Here is a 16,722-nt window from a genome sequence, read left to right as displayed (position 1 = left end):
TGTGATACACCCTGTCTCATATATATATATATATATATATATATATATATATATATATATATATATATAAAACGCCTTCAGTGTACAGATGGGGAAACGGACGCGCGGAGAAGTTATGTGGACCCATCAGTTACACTCTTTCTACTCAGTGGCGTCTGCAGCGCCCAATGACAGCCTCGGGCTCCGAACTCGCGCCTCAGTCCCTCGCGCCTCCGCAGCGCACGCGCACTGGGCGGGCCGGGAGCGCTCCTGGGCGTGTGTGGGTGTGCGCGCGCGCGCAGCGGGCGCGAGGACGACAGCTGTGGAGAGCGTGCGCGCGCTGACGTGCCGGGCGCCATGTTGGAGGGCTGGTGGTAGCGGCTCGGGGAGGTTCTCGCTCTGTCCGTCTCGCTCCGTCTCTCGCTTCCCCCCGGCTCCCTTCGGGACCCCCCTCCCCGATCGCCGGCGTGTGCGGAGTGTGTGCGAGGGCGGGGGCGGGCGTCCGGGGGGCGGGGGCGGGCGCCGCGGCCCCCGGGACGGCGGCCGAGGGAGGCGCCGGCGGCGAGGGACTCCGCGGCGCCATGGACGTCGAGAGGCTGCAGGAGGCGCTGAAAGGTGGGGGTCGCCGCGCTGCGGGCCGCGCGCTCGGGCGGAGGCCGCCCGCGCCTCCTGGCCGTCGCCGGCGCCGGGCTTTGTGTGGGCTGCGGGCGTGGGGGGAGGGGAGCGCCTGGCACCGGCGCGGCCTCGTCGTTTGGCGGCGGCGGCGGCCTCCGGGCCTGGGGAGGCTCGTCCTCACCATGCTGGGGCAGAGGCTTGGCAAGCAACAGGCTCGAGAACACTGCTTTCCAAACTTGGAACCGCGGGGTCCGTGCGTTCTGAGGACCCCCCCTCTACACACACACACACACACGCACACACACACACACACACACACACACACACGCACGCATGCACACACACATCTTGGACATGCAGGAGCATTTGGAGGATGGCGGCTTAGTTGAGTGACTTGGAGCTGGATTCATTCAGATAACACGCTGCGGCGGTCGGGGCTTCGGTCGGATGCCGGGGCACCCCTGCGCCACTCTTGGGGAGCACTGAAAGGATGGTCTGTGAGGTGGAGTGCCCCCTTTAGGAGAGTTCTCACTGCTGGTGGGAAAGGGTGCGTGTATGTGGGTATTTGAGTGAGAGGCTTATTTTCTTACTTTTTTTTTTTTTTTTGGAGACGGTTTTTCTGTGTAATCTTGGCTGTCCTGGAACTTGCTCTGTAGACCAGGCTGGCCTTGAACTCAAGAGATCCGCCTGCTTCTGCCTCCCAGTTACTGGGACTAAAGGCGTGTCCCAGGGACGCCTGGCTGAGGCTGATTTTCTTGTCTCCACAGGTGGAGAAAGAGTTTGAATAAAGTTTTCTTGGCGAGGACATGGTGATAACCCTTTTTTTTCTTTCTCTTATCTAGATTTTGAGAAGAGAGGGAAAAAGGAAGTTTGTCCTGTACTGGATCAGTTTCTCTGTCACGTAGCCAAAACTGGAGAAACGATGTAAGTAGAGAAAGTGGGTTCATGGCCACAGTCTACCTGTCATTCAGAGTTGTTCAGGCATGGAGGGTGGGGGGGATTTCAGAACACTCATGTGATAGTTCTGTCAAAATGAGAGACCTTTGGGGATGGGTGAGATAGCCCAACAGGTTAAGGTGCTCGCTGCCAGGTCTGAGGACTTTGGATCTGGGAGTCCCACACAGTAGGAGAGAACTGATTCCCAAAAGTTGCCCTCCAGACTCCTATACACAAATCAAATAATGAGTGTAATAAAAAAAATTGGAGATGCCTTAAAAATCACAGTAAAGGTGAGAATTCTTTCTGGGGATTGTATAACAATTGTTAAGAATTTACCAGAGTTGTCTAGATTTCTGTGCTTTGGCACAAAGAACCTACTAGTTTTAGTTGGAAAGAACCAACTAAATGTTTCTTTGTGTGACTTTGATGTTGTTTCAGGGATTTGTTGAATACTTCTTTTTGCTGTTGCTTCCTCAGTCTTTTGTTGTTTTACTGATCCTTGTAGTTTGAAGTCTAACATTTATTGCCCTGAGGACTTGAGGTGATTACCTGACACATTCCAGACGGTGAAGTTGTCACTGTCCTGACTTCCTAGGTTAGTAACTTATGTATGCCCAGCGTCTTACTAGGCTCTTTTCCAAGTGTCAGTCTGAACTTATACTGTGGTTTTTCAAAAGGTAGAATCTGGTTTATTCTATAGCTTATGGAAAAAGTTGCTTTCACAGTTTGGCTCAGTTACTCTGGAAGATAAACCCATCTTTGTACACTGCTCTGAGTAGTGTAGGGTGTGGAGCAGGAAGAGGAAAGATTATTTTGGTTCCAGTGTTGATGAGCTGCTTAGTTTGAGTATAACACTCAGCAGCGATTATATAGCTTCTCTGTCATCAATTTTCAGTCAGCCTGTAGCCCTGTCTAGCCTGGACCAACAACTATGTAGACCAGGCTGGATTTGAACTCAGTGATCCTTATTGCCCTGCCTTCTTAATTAAAGTCTTAGTTAGCCAAGCCAGACTGTTTTATCTTTTGAGATGGAATCTCCATCTAGCTCAGATGGTTTGGAACTCATTAGGTAGCTAAGACCGACTTCACACTCTAGTTAGTTACTCAGCCACCAAATGCTGGGGCTACATGCAAGTCACCTTAGCTTACCTCATCGGTGTCTTCAACATCTTAGTATTATTACTGGCTCACTGGAGCTGGAACCTAGTGCCTCTTCCTAGGCTAGAGCCCTAACACTGAACTACATTCTCAGCCCCCTTATAGATTTATCTTGAAGCTTTTAATCCCACCACTCAAGAGGCAGAGGCAGGCAGATCTCTTGTGAGTTCGAGGCTAGCTTGGTCTACAGAGTGAGTACTGGGAAAGCCAGGGCTGTACAGAGAAACCTTGTCTTGAAAAAAAATTTTTTTTGAGTGACTGTCTCTTTAAGGTACCCATACTGGCTTTGAACTGCTTTTTCATCTCTGTAGTGCTGGGATTACATGCATGTCCCAACATGCTAGATCTGTCTTTATTACCGAGTATTCATTTCTTACAAGATTTATTTATGGTTATAGTTTAGCTTTCTAATAACTAGCTGCATTTTAGGAAGAAAAAATATCTGGTATAGTGCATAATTTAGTAGTTATACAAGCAGAACCTTTTCAGTGGTCTGTTAAAATATATCTGTCAACCTAATGTGACTGTGATTCATTTACTTCACTTAATATCTCTGTGCATGTCAGTTTTAAGAATGGAATCCTTACAGGACGTGGTGGTGAACACCTTTTATCCCAGTAGAAGATTTAAAGGCATAGACAGGTGGATTTTTGCCAGTACAGCATGGTCTACAAAATTTATGACAGCCAAGGCTACACATAGTGAGACCCTGTCTTGGGTGGAGAGAGGGGAAACCTCTAGTGAAAAAGAGAAAGCGTTTATTAGGCTGGAGAAATGGCTCAGTGGTTAAGATCTGGCTGCTCTTTTAAAGGACCCAGGTTTGATTATTGGCCCCCACTTGTAGGTCTTTGGAACTCCAGTTCCAGGGATTCTAATGACCTCTTCTGCCCTCCAAGGGCACCACATAACCACTGTACTCATCTGTACATGCAAGCAAACGCCCCAAAATGAATGCAAGTCACTAGTTTTACTTACATAGAAAAGCCTAAAGATGATTAGGTACAATTTTTCAAAAGTAGTCCCTAAATGAATCCCTTGCTCATATTGCCTTTCTTCCTCTTGAGCTGTTGACTGAGGTATTTCTGTGTCATCACAAAAAAAGCATTTCATTTCCTGAAAGTGTTTTTTTATTTGTTTTACAAAAGGTTATCTTAGCTTGGCTGTGGTGACTCACACCTTTATTCCCTGCATTTGGAAGGCAGAGGCTGGCGGATCTCTTGAGTTCAAGGCCAGCCTGGTTTACAGAGTGAGTTCCAGAACAGCCAGGCAATGCAGAGAAATCCTGTCTTGGGGATAGGAGAGGGGTATCTTATCAGTCAGGACTATACAAATTAAATTGTCTTAACTTTTGTTAAGTACAGTACCTATAGTTGATCTGCTCTGATTTAGGAATTGAATTCTCTACTCACTACATTGTTTGGATATTGTATATTTAGATGTTTGTATTAAAATGATTGTTCCTTTATATTCTTTATTACATTTAGTAGAATTTGAACAGTAATTTCCCCCCCCCCAAACTAGGTGTAGCCTTTGCTTGCTTGTTTTTCACTATTTTCCTGGGGAGATGGGGACCTGGGTCCTGCATACATGCTAGCCCAGCACTCAGCCACTGAGTCACAAGTGCAAAACTTGATAGCAATTACTTTATTTAACTGGTTCTGGAGATGATATTCATATCCTTAGTGTGCCAGGCAGGCTCTATACGGCCTAGCTATCCAATACTGTGTGTTTTCTTTAGGAACTTTGTCCACAACAAATTCCCTGGGTCTGGAGGTTGAATGATTGGATCAGTATATCTCACAATTGCTACGGGGATCTATTTTGCAGGAGAAAAGGTGGAAATAATGCCAGTGTTACTTCCACGAAACAAGAATGTTAAGTTAAAAATTTTAAGGTTTATTTAATTTATTTTTTTGGTTTTTCAAGATGGGTTCACTGTAGTCTTAGCTATCGTGGACTACACTACACGTGAAACATTCTAGACCAGACTGACCTCAAACTCAGAGATCCTTCTGCCTCTGTTTGCCGAGTGCTGGGATTAAAGACATGTGCCACTTCTGCCAGGCTTTAAGGCTTATTTTTAATTTGTATGGGTGTTTTCCCAGCACATATGTCTGTGTACTGTGTGAATGCAGGGCCTGCCAGGATCAGAAGTGAATGTGTGGCGTTTCAGGGGGTTTTGAGTTGCTTGTGGGCATTTGGAAATGAATTCAGGTGACCTTAACTGCTGAAGCATCTCTTTAGCCCCAGGAAAGTTATTTTTTAACAAAATGTACCCACTTAGAGTGTTTTCCCCTCTACCTGTTTTGAGACAGGGTCTCACTATGTAGCCATACTTGTCTCCTGTGGGGTTGGTTTATGAGCTTTGTTAATACCACATTTAGGAGCTCAGTGAGCACAAGTGGTCCCTTCAGATCTTCTCTTAACTCATTGGTGGTGTGGCCAAGGGTATTTCATTTGTAACTGCTGCTCTCAACTCAGGCAGCCATGGCTCTGGCGATACCTGTTGGACCCTGTGTTCCTGTGTGTGTGTTCCTGTGTGTGTGTGTGTGTGTGTGTGTGTGTGTGTGTGTGTGTGGTGGAGGTATGATTCTTAGTTCAGGGCCTTGACCTCTGAACCATTGTTTCCTTTTGAACAGGTAAGTCCCAGAGGTGCATAATTTGTCAGCTTTTCTTCACCCTTTTGGGGTTTGTCGGGCTTTTTATTTTGTTGTCTAGTCTGTCTGACGGGGTTTTGAGAGATGAACAAAGCCAACAGTGTCATTCTTTTTGGTTTCTTTTTATTTTTTCCTCCTTTTTTTTTTTTTTTAAAGGAAAACTTAAATCTTTGCTAGACCAGTGGAACAACCAGACATTGAAAACACTTCATGTGCAACAATATACTCACCAGATAGGGAGCCCACAACAGACCAAAGTACGGATACCACCAAAATCCCGCTTGGTGAACTAGTGAATTTTATTGGGGTTACTTAGGAACAGAATGACTCAAAGATAGCTACATTATTATTACCAAGGCCCACCCCAGGATGAGTGACAGCTCACAAAAAACCTGGAGTACATTGTACAGCCTGCATGCAGCACAACAGGTTGTAGAGTGTATTTTCCTTATATTTCAGGTGCTCTAAACTTTTTCCATGTAGCTGGTCTCTTCTTAGAGTCTTTGAAGCTCAGCTTCTCTTCCCCTCAGAGGGACTCACTACTCTCAGCTTTCTTGCTTGCTTACTCAGTCAGGAAGCAGACTAGTGAGTCTGGTCAGCTTCAGGGAGTTCTTGCTTTGTTTACCTCTCTGCTTAAAGAGTTTGCAGGATGGACTGTTTTGATCATGGAGGGAACTGTTACACAGCAGCCAGTTAAAATTAGGCTAGTACCTCAAACAGTATGGAAATAATATGCAACACCTTAGACCACTACTTGGTGCTAAAAATAAATAAGACTGTGATGGAATTGGAGGTAGTCTAGCTATTGTCCAGGTTAGCCCTGGAACTTGCTTTATAGTGTAGATTGGCTCCAGCTGGTAGGCCTGTCTGGCTCTTTTTATGTTTATATATTTGATACTTCAGGAAGGGAATAATTTTAGGTAACTTAAAAGTAGTTACTAGTCACTATGAATATATACCGTATTATAGTATGAGGCTGGTGGGTCTTTTATAATTTTAAGGTGGGAAATACTTTGTAGTACTGAAATTTTTTAACTTATTATTAATCATGTAATGGTGAAGCATATTGGTTTTTTTTTCAGTCTTCAGTTTCTTTTTTTTTTTTTTTAAATCACACTTTTAAGTGTGGAAGTCAGAGGACACCTTGCAAGAATTAATCATAATACCTTTACCATGTGACTCCAGAATCAAACTCAGTTCATCAGATTGTGTTCCATCTTATTAGCCCCAGTTTTGTTTTGTTTCTTTTTTATGGAAAAAAAACCCCTGTATATTAATTAAAGGTTTTGTTTGTTTTCCTTCCTCAGGTCTAACTTCTGTTAATTTTCCCTTTAATTTTAAGGGTGTAGCATTTGAAACTTGCTCTGTTGTATAAGTGGTAGATTATAAGTTAACTTCAGTGTTTATATCTATAAACACTAATGTACGGACTGTTTTTGTGTCATTGTGTGTATGAGCTTTGGGCTGTGCACACACAGGTGGTGGTTAGAAAGGTAGAAACTCACTTTTTTGGTTAAGCTGGTTTGGTTGGAGCTCAGGATTCACCTGTCTCCACCCTATGACTCTGGGGTTACATGCATGCAAAGTTCTACCTTGCTTTTTATGCGATGCTGAAGATTCAAACTTAGTTCCCTCAAGCATTCTTACCCTCAACTATCACCCTATCTCTGCCCCTTTAAGATTTTCTTATTAGCATGTATTAATGCATAATGGATTTCAGTATGAGGTTTCTATGCATTCAAGGTCTCACTGTGTAGCTCTGGCTGGCTTGGAAGTAACTATATTGAGCAGGCTGGCGTTGAACTCAGAGATCCTGCCTCTGACTTCAAGTGGCTGGGATTAAAAGGTATGTGCCACCATGTCTGCCTGGCATTTTTCTTTCTCCATTAGGTGAAACTTTGCTTTGTAGCCCAGGCTGCCCTTTGACTTGTGACCTTTCTGGTTTAGTCTCCTCAGTACTAAAATTGCAGGTGAGCATATATATGCCTGGCTCATATGGGAACTTCTGCTTTGGGTTGTTAACTGTCTGCCACCAAACTTCAAGAAAGACAGATTTTGTTAACACATTTTGTATAAGACATCAAATATTTCCTGTATATACCCAGCCTTAGTCTTTGTGACTGTTTTCTGTGATGTATGTATTGTGTTTGAAATGGGGTTAGGCTTACAGTCTTATTATGTGCAGATGATGAGCACTGCATTTATCCTTGGGCATGGTCAATATCAGGTCCTATCAAAACTGATTCTTTGATGCAGTGGTTGTGCTGTGTTTGCTCACTTGAACAACATTATCCCTCTCTACCGCAGCAATCTTAAAACCACCATGAGAATTCATTTTCATCATTATTTGAGGTTGTCATTGTTTACCTAAACTTACTTCATATACCTGCACAGCTCCTTCCTTCTCCCAGTACATATAGCCTGAGGCCTGTGGATGGGAGAGGTGTTTGGGTAGGTATTGGAAGGTTGTGTGGTGATGCTTGAATACTGTTTGGCAAAATAGGTGATGCATGTGTTCTTAATACTATATTTTGACATTTCTAGTAACTTCAAAGCCTGAACATTTTTATGTAAATACGGTTTTTGCAAAGACATAAATTTGGTATGACATTGATGATTAGACCCATATGTCCTATTTTAGTTTGTGATACAGAAACCTAGCTTTTTTTATTATGTGAAGAAGGCATAAATTATGGAAGTATTTGAGATTTGAGGGATATGAGAGGTTTCACTGGCACTGGTATAGATTTTGTTCTGTTCTTATGTCTATAAAAAGAGCAGATAAGGTGGCTTCTTATCAACCATTATCAAATTATCTCTTAAGTTTTTCATGCTAAAAGAACTGTCATTTATAGATTTTATTTTATTCTTTAAATTATGGTTGTATTTTAGGGATCTTTGCACAGTGACTTGTAGTTATTTCTGAGATTTACTGCATTCTGTAGCTCCTGCCAGTTCTGGTCATGGAGACTTGTCACACTTTTCAGGGGTTTTACAGCAGTATTTCTGATAGGACAATCTTAATGTGGGTGAAATTTGAACATTTTTCTTTTTAGAGTCAGTATCTTGTAGCTCAAACTGGCTTTGAACTTTATATATAACCAAGGATGGCTTTGAACTCCAGATTGATCTTCCTGCTTCCACCTCTGTAATGTTAGGATTAGAGGTTTGTGTCACCGTGCTTGGACTACATTTGAAGGTACTTACAGATTCAGTGAGAAGGTACCTTGATAACTTCAAGATAGTTCACAGTGCTGTTGTCTTTGATTTTGGTATTTTCTGGTCTTTGCTCCTGTTCATTTGGTAAGTTCATAATTTGCTTGTTGCTTGGCTTTCTTTTATTTTCTGAGGTCTATGGTCTTACTTTCCCACACACTCTAGGATATGATTAAAATCATTGGCACAGCCCAAGTGAGGCAACTTTAAAAACATTGTTGATGGTTCTGGAGAGATGGTTCAGTGGTCAAGATCATTTTTCTTGCAGAGGTCTTGTGTTCTCTTCCTAGCACTCATACCTCAAAAACCATCTGTGTAACTAGTTCCAGGGGAGCTGACATCTTACAATCTCCATTGCATGCTAATGGTACATGTATATACATGCAGACAAAACACTCATACTGATAAAATAAATGCATCTTTCTTATAACTTAAAAAATGTATGTTGACAATATTTTAGGGTTTTCTTTTTTCTCCCTGAGACAAGGTCTCTCTCTGTAGCCTTGGCTGTTTTGGTACTCTATAGACTACTAGGCTGGACTTAAACCCAAAGAGATCTGTCTACTTCTGCCTCCTGAGTGCTGTGATTAAAGGCATGTGCCACCGTTACCCATTTTAGATTTTTCACTATAGGATAACTTCATCTTGACAAACAGTTTAATATCACTTGAAGATACTTTCTGAGAACCTTGTTGGGAGTTAGTTGATACTATTTGCAAACATCAGAGATTGTACTTAAAACATAGGTAGTGGAAGTCAGTCAGTAGGTCCTCTTGGTGTCTGAGTCTGCAGTGGCACCATGCAGTTTGCTGTTATTAGTCAACTTTAGCTAGACTAGCTTTAGCTAGAGACATTCTCTAGCAATAAAATGTGTGTAGGCCAGTGAGTTGCATGTTCTTACCAAGAACTATGCACCATAACAACTGTATATGCATTACTATTCTAAACTACACCAGACCATTGTGTGTTGCAGTACATTATTTTGATGGCATGGCTGTGCTATCACACTAGGCAATGGGAATTTTTTATTTTCATTGTATTCTGTTGAGACCAAACCAAAGCTATGTAGTGTATGACTGAATATTTTATGTGCAAAATTTTTCATGGTTGTATTTCTTCATAGAAACTTTCATGATTCATAAGTGTTGATAGTTTGTTTTTACTCATGGTTCTGTGAGTGGCAGAGCTTAACTTGTTCTCTAGTGTGGCACACAGCTAGGCCAACAGAAGAAAAAGCTTTAAAAGAAATTACAGTGAGCTTTTCCCAGGCGGCTGCCGAAGATGGCGGAGGGGCAGGTTCTAATACTGGATGGCCGAGGCCATCTTCTGGGCCGCCTGGCGGCCATTGTGGCCAAGCAGGTACTGCTGGGTCGGAAGGTGGTGGTTGTACGATGTGAAGGTATCAACATATCTGGAAATTTCTACAGAAACAAGTTGAAATATCTAGCCTTCCTCCGAAAGCGGATGAACACCAACCCCTCTCGAGACCCCTACCACTTCCGAGCTCCGAGCCGCATTTTTTGGCGCACTGTGCGAGGCATGCTGCCCCACAAGACCAAGAGAGGCCATGCTGCCCTGGAACGCCTTAAGGTGTTGGATGGGATCCCTCCACCCTGTGACAAGAAAAAGCGCATGGTGGTACCTGCTGCCCTCAAGGTTGTACGGCTGAAGCCCACCAGAAAGTTTGCTTACCTGGGTCGTCTGGCTCATGAGGTCGGGTGGAAGTACCAGGCCGTGACTGCCACTCTAGAGGAGAAACGGAAGGAAAAGGCCAAGATCCACTATCGGAAGAAGAAGCAGCTCTTGAGGCTATGGAAACAGGCAGAAAAGAATGTGGAGAAGAAAATCTGCAAGTTCACAGAGGTCCTCAAGACCAATGGACTACTGGTGTGAACCCAATAAAGACTGTTTGTGCCTCAAAAAAAAAAAAAAAAAGAAATTACAGTGAATAAAACTCATGTGCATAGTAATGCTGAGAAGTGGGGGGGGGGGGTTGATGTAGGTGTTGGTTTTCAATGGTCATCCACATATATCTTATATAATCCTTACCTGATCAATAGGTAGGTAGGTAGGTGAGTGGGTAGATAGATGAGAAGGTAAGTAGATCTGGAACTCACTGTGTAGACCAGGCTGTCTTAATTCACAGAGAGCTACCACACTTGGACTCCTTGGCTTTTGAGATAAGTCCTCTTACTGGACTCACTAATGATGGTAATGCTCATTAGTTAGGTTAGGTTGCTGACCACAGGTCCTAGGAATCTTGTCTTCACCTATCCAAAACTGGGGTTACATACTTACCCATCACAATGCCTAGTTTTTTCTCCAGATCCAGCACAATATTTTAACTTTAGAAAACAATAGAAAATATCTGAACCTTGACTGTCTGATGTATAAATATTTGGAGATAAGTGTACCTTGTTTATTTTCAATTTCTATATGTCCAGAATCTGTTTATTCTTTAATCATTTTAGCCATTTTTTAGACCTTAGATTGTAAAAGAATGCAGTGATCTCATTAAAACCTTGCTTTACTGTGATCTATTTTGTATTATGAATGTTTTGTTAAAGACATGTCTCACGCATGCCAAGCTAGTCTCCTTTGGATGTCTGATCATTAACATCTCGGGGTGTGTGTGTGTGTGTGTGTGTGTGTGTGTGTGTGTGTGTGTGTGTGTGTGTGGTTTTAGTGTTTTGTTTTGGAGTCAGGGTATCTAGTCCTGAATAGCATGGTATTACTGAGTTTAAATGCATGCACTATAATGCTTAGTATTTTTAAAATTTTATTGGACATGATCTTTTGTAGCCTAGGAAGACCTTGGACTCTTTGTCCTTATTTGCACCCACAGTATGTCTTTAGTTTCTAAATACTGGAATAATAGGCTTGTTTTGCTTTATTAATATATGTGTTTATTTGGGATGAGCCTCATTTTGTAGTCCCAGCAGTCCTTGCACCTGTTAGGTTTATGCAAGGCTGGCCTAGAACTTGTTATGTTACCCTTGTTGCTGTCTTTCCAATGCTGTGATCATAAGGGACTACCACACCAAGCTGGGATCATGCTTTTGTATCATTGGTCTTTTAAAATGTAGACTTACTTATTTTAACTTGAGCTGATGTAACAACAGAGGCTGCATGGCTTAGTGATCAGGTCTTTTCTTTCAGTTTCTTAGTTTAGGAAATCTAAGATGAGGGTGTCCTGTGGTGGTGAAACTTTGCTGTCTGCCTTGTCACATTTTATCACAACTTACAGAAAAATGTCAGCTTCTCATGTCTCTAGGCCCTAATCATGAAGGTCCCATGCAGATGTTCTTAGCTAATCATAAATTACCTGTGAAAGGCACCATCTCCACAAGTCATTGCACTGAAGTTTAAGGGCTTCAAATTGTGAATATTGTAAGATCTCATAATTGTGTTAATACTTGTCACAAAATTGTGCAGTGACTGAACCTCAGGTTTACTGATTAAATTGGGGTGTGGGTGCATTGTTGAAGATGACTTTCTTGCAAGTGTATGTTGAGTTGTGGAAACTGTTTAGCTGTTCTTTCATCTGTCTTTAAAAAGAACTATGAGAAGGGGCTTGGATTTGTTGAGTATAATGTGTGGTTACTTAGGTATTCAACAGCCTGTACATGTGAGATGCTTTTTGCATAATTTATTTTGATTGACTTAAGTCCAAAAGGGAACAAGAGGAGAAAGAATTTTTGTAGTCCAAATTTTTTTTGGAAGGATGTTGAGTTAGCAAAGAGTCAGGCTTTGGGGTAGGAGGATAAATCCATTGTAGTTGGTAGAGCTGTTCCTTGGGCTGCTGATTGTGCTTCCACTGGTTTCTCTTTCAGTTTCCTTTTTGTTTTACATTTTGGAGGCAGAGCAATTGATCCATTTGGCATAATCTACTTTTTTGAGGCACCTGGTAGGCATCATCCCACCAAAATTAAATAGAAACAGCTGCTGGTGGTGGGGGTGTCGGGAGGATCCTGGTGTCTTTCCAGAAAAGTAATGAGCACAAATGAATTGGGAAGCCAACTCCTGTGTATACACTGTAGCCAGCAGTACAGGGTGCTCAGTAGATGTCTAAGTAAAGTCCACTAGTAAGGGTTATAATTGCAACTTTGTGTCAGTGGGAAGAACAGCTTCTGCCTTGAGGATCAGATACATTCAGTACCCCAGTCTGTAGAAGTCTTGGAGTTGGTGGTGTATACTTAATGTTTTCATAACAAGGATCTTTCCCCTAAGAAGAAGAGTCACCCTCCCCCCCCCCCACTCCCACATGTAGACTATGCTGGTCAGAACTCATAGATCCATCTTCCTCTTCCAAGCACTGGGAATAAATCTGTGAGTCACTAAGCCCTTTAAGAAAGGTAATGACTTTCTCCTGCATACTTTTTTTTTAAACTTTATTTTAAAAAACAAAGATAAAAGAAAAAAATTTTAAACATTTTTGCATAAATGTATACAAATACAATTGTGTCAGTGCTTGGCTTTTTTTTTTTTAAGGTTTGATACTCCGCATTAAGGTCTTACTATTTACAATGAGCAAAAAGTACATGTAAAACAGGGTGTAACCCGGAATTAGTCAACATTTTCTTGGTGTGTAAGGATTGAGCATGACTTTTTTTTTGTTTGTTTGTTTGTTTTCTTTTCTTTTTTTCTTGAACTTCCTGCATACTTTTTAGCATCAAGGTATCTGATGATCTAACAGAGTTACTTACAGTGTATGTTTCAGTAAGTAAATTAGGTTGCATTCCTGAGAGGAAATCAGTTTTTACTAGTTATACAAGGAGGTGGGAGACTACAGTGATTAAAAATAAACCATACAATGCAAGGTTGCTGTGGGGATCAGAAATTTTAGTAAAGACATTGAATTTTTTTTCCACATGGAAGAGGACAACGGAGATGGGGGTGGGGGAGAAAGGAAAGAGAAAAAGGGGGCAAGACATTGAAGTTTTAATGTAGAAAGACTAGAAGTGTTGCTTAAGGATTTTGTGCAAGAAAGAGAATCCATGCCTTTATCCTTGGGAATCTAGCACACTTAGGAATAAAAGAAAATTCCTACTATGGTGTGTTAAGTTTGAGGAACTGAGACTTGCAATAGGGGAAGTAAGATTATCAGACAGTTTGGGGATTTCCATCTGGGACCATTCCCAATACACTTTTCTTGTTTTTTTTTTTTTTTTGGATTTTTAAAAGCTCAGGCTTTAAAAAATAATTGGCTTCCTGAATTACAGTTTCATTTGCTCTCTTTAGATATCATATTGAAAATCTTCATGAATTTAGACTTTAAAGTTTAGGAGTCTGCTTGCACGTACCTGTTTAATTTGTGGCCTTCTGTTTTCTTGTTCCCTGATCACAGTGACTGTATATTCATCCTTTCTGGGTGCCCAACTTCAAAGGCATTCTAAGGTCCCTCTGGAAAACCTTTTTCATGTTCTTGCTTATGACAACTTGATGGCTTCCTTAGTCGTGTGTGATTTGCCGCGCCATTTTGGTTTAGAGTGTGAGCTTCAAGGGCTATCTGGACCCTTCCACTTGTTCTCTAGTCACAAGGTAATATAGAGGTGCCTACTTTAGGGAATGCTTTGTTTTGATGTTCTCCTGTACTTAAACTCTAGTAGAAGTGTGCAGAATTTTCGAAAACTAGGTAGGGGCTGGAGTGGAATGACCATGACATTATTGCAAACCTCTGGTCTTTAAAGACCTTTTGTTTTTACTCTTAGTGACACCTATGTTTGAAACAGAGAGGTAATGTTGTTAGACTGCATTATCAAAGGAATGTACTGTGAATGGTTATGCTGAACTGGTAAAGGAGATGTGGGTGCTGTTTATTATTGGTTATTTTCCTCCTTCATTGGCGCTTTTAACTGAACCCAGCCCTCAGTCAGGCACAGTGTACACAAGCTGTACACTGAGCTTGCAGCTCAGTAAAGACACAGCTTGAATTCAGGCTAAAGAATAGTGATGCTTTTGAATAAGTGGCAGCCAGAGGTAGTAGAGAATGGTTTGTGTATATATTTATTTTCAGACAGGGTCTCATGTAGAGCAGGCTATTGTCTTTTGGAGGCCTTGTGTCTGTTTCCTGATCATTGCATACCACCATACCCAGCTTTCTGTTGTTCTGTTTTTGAAACATGATTTCAATGGCCCTGACTGGCTTATAAATGCATTTTATCGTCCAGGCTGGCCTTGAACTGACAGAAATCCACCTGCCTTCCAGGTGTGCACTATCATGCTTTATTTATTTTGAAGGTATAAATATTGAGGGTATAAGTAGATTTTTTTGACAGGAAGATGTGATGGGGGAAAGTAGTGAATTAGGGATTTCATAACAGGAAGAAGAGAATTCCGGTAGGAACCTTTGGTAGGAAAAATCAGTTTGGTGTTCGACACTTAGAGCAAAGTGGAAACACGAAGGGTGTGGTTGAATGGATGAGTCTAAGAAAAGTCTAATTGACAGAGGTATAAAAATGCTGGGTGAAGTCATTATCTGTTCAGAAAGAAGAGGTAGGTTGTGCTCCTGAATGCTGCAGCATTGAACATTTGAAAACAGGGAAGAATGGTAACCTTGCAGAATGCTCCTTATAGAACAGGGAAGTTGAGGTGTTAACTACTGAGGCCTGGAGAGATGGCTCAGTAGTTAAGAGCACTAACTGCTCTTCCAGAAGTCCTGAGTTCAGTTCCCAGCAACCACATGGTGGATCACATCTATCTATAATGGGATTTCCAGGTCTGTCAGACTTGGGAATGTGAAGTACATAAATGTCTTTCCCTCATCAAGTACTGTAAAAGTAAATCTCACTAGAGTTGGGCAAAGCTAAAATGACTCTTTTTTGGGGGGGTTGTTACTTTCTATACTGGTCTGTCATTTGACATACTGTCTTTAAATAAATAAATAATAAATGAGTTGGGAATCAATACTGAGAATTTTCTTCTTAACAAAGGGGAATGCTTAAAGTGCCTCTGAAAGTATTTCTAGGACAGAGACTTCCTGAAGTTGTCTATTATGTGATAGTATGTTATGAGCCCAACAAAAGTCTATTTTGCTAGGTGGAGGTGGCTTTAATCACAGCATTTGGGAGGCAGAGGCACTCTGATCTCTGAGTTCGAGGTCAGCCTGGTCTAGAGTGAGTTTCAGAACATCTAGGACTAGATAGAAACCCTGTCTTGAAAAACAAACTATAAAGTCTAACTGACCCATTTTACTATTATTAATGTCATCTCAAAGTGTTACTGTCATCTTCACGTTCTTATATTTCTTTCAACTTTATTAAAGATTTATTTTATGTATCTAAGTGTTTTGCGCGCGCACGCGAACACACACACACACACACACACACACACACACACACACACACACCACATGCATACCTGGTACTCCTAGAGGCCAGAAGAGACCATCAGATCTCCTGGAATTGGATTTACAAATGGTTGTCAACCCCATGGTGAGTGATGTAAACCTAATCTCTCCCCCACCTCCTTGAATACAGTTCCTTATGTGGTAACACGAAATTACTCTGATTGCTACTTCGTGACTGGACTTTTACTACTGTTATGAGTTGTAAGGGTCGTGCCACACAGGTTGAGAAACACTGCATTAAAGTATATTTATTTCTGTTAGATATACTCTTCATTCACATCTCAGTCTTGAGGTGAAACATGCCTCTGTCTGATAAAAATATGAACAATTTAAGTAGGAGCCATGGTTGGCCACTTTTAGTCTGTGTCATATGCACCGGCAGCTTCTGCATCATTCCTTGGCTTTTGTGACCTTTGGAAGGACTGGTCCAAGCAGCCCCATTATACATGCTTGAGACAGGACTGTCTGCTAGGATTATAGGTGGGGCCTCCATGCCTAGCAATGAAGATGCATTTTTAAAGTAAATTGTGTGTTGGGCATAATGTATAGCAGTGCTCATGTGGAAATCAGAGGGTAACTTGCAGGAGCTTATTTCTCCTGCCTTGGAGCTTCCAGGGATTGAACTCAAGCTTGGCAACAAGCTTCTTCACCTATTGAATTATTTTGCTGACCCAGAAAGAGCCATTCTTGATTGTTTATTCCAAATTGATTGCCTGCAGACTTTAAATTTCACCATGTTATAAAGATAGGGATTTTCATCTCACCACTAAGATGACAATTTTTATAATGAAGGTGTTCTTAGTAATTTTG

General features: G+C 41.7%; 2 protein-coding genes across 2 annotated transcripts in view; both read left to right on the top strand.

The window, feature by feature from the left end:
* Nucleotides 1–353: 353 nt before the first annotated feature.
* PPP4R2 (protein phosphatase 4 regulatory subunit 2) overlaps nt 354–16,722 on the top strand; it is a 34,344-nt gene continuing 17,975 nt past the window's right edge. Inside the window, exons 1-2 of the mRNA XM_080915045.1 lie at nt 354–594; nt 1,437–1,518. Coding sequence (XP_080771171.1) covers nt 561–594; nt 1,437–1,518 — 116 coding nt within the window. The 5' untranslated portion in view covers nt 354–560. The remainder of the gene's footprint in view (nt 595–1,436; nt 1,519–16,722) is intronic.
* On the top strand, nt 9,836–10,481 carry LOC308419296 (large ribosomal subunit protein uL13-like). The gene has a single exon (XM_080914976.1). It carries the CDS (start codon nt 9,846–9,848, stop codon nt 10,455–10,457), a length of 612 nt encoding a protein of 203 aa, XP_080771102.1. The 5' UTR covers nt 9,836–9,845; the 3' UTR covers nt 10,458–10,481.

The sequence above is a fragment of the Micromys minutus genome, assembly GCF_963924665.1.
Source record: "Micromys minutus genome assembly, chromosome: 3".
Lineage (NCBI taxonomy): Eukaryota > Metazoa > Chordata > Mammalia > Rodentia > Muridae > Micromys > Micromys minutus.
This window is presented reverse-complemented; position numbering and strand designations above follow the sequence as displayed.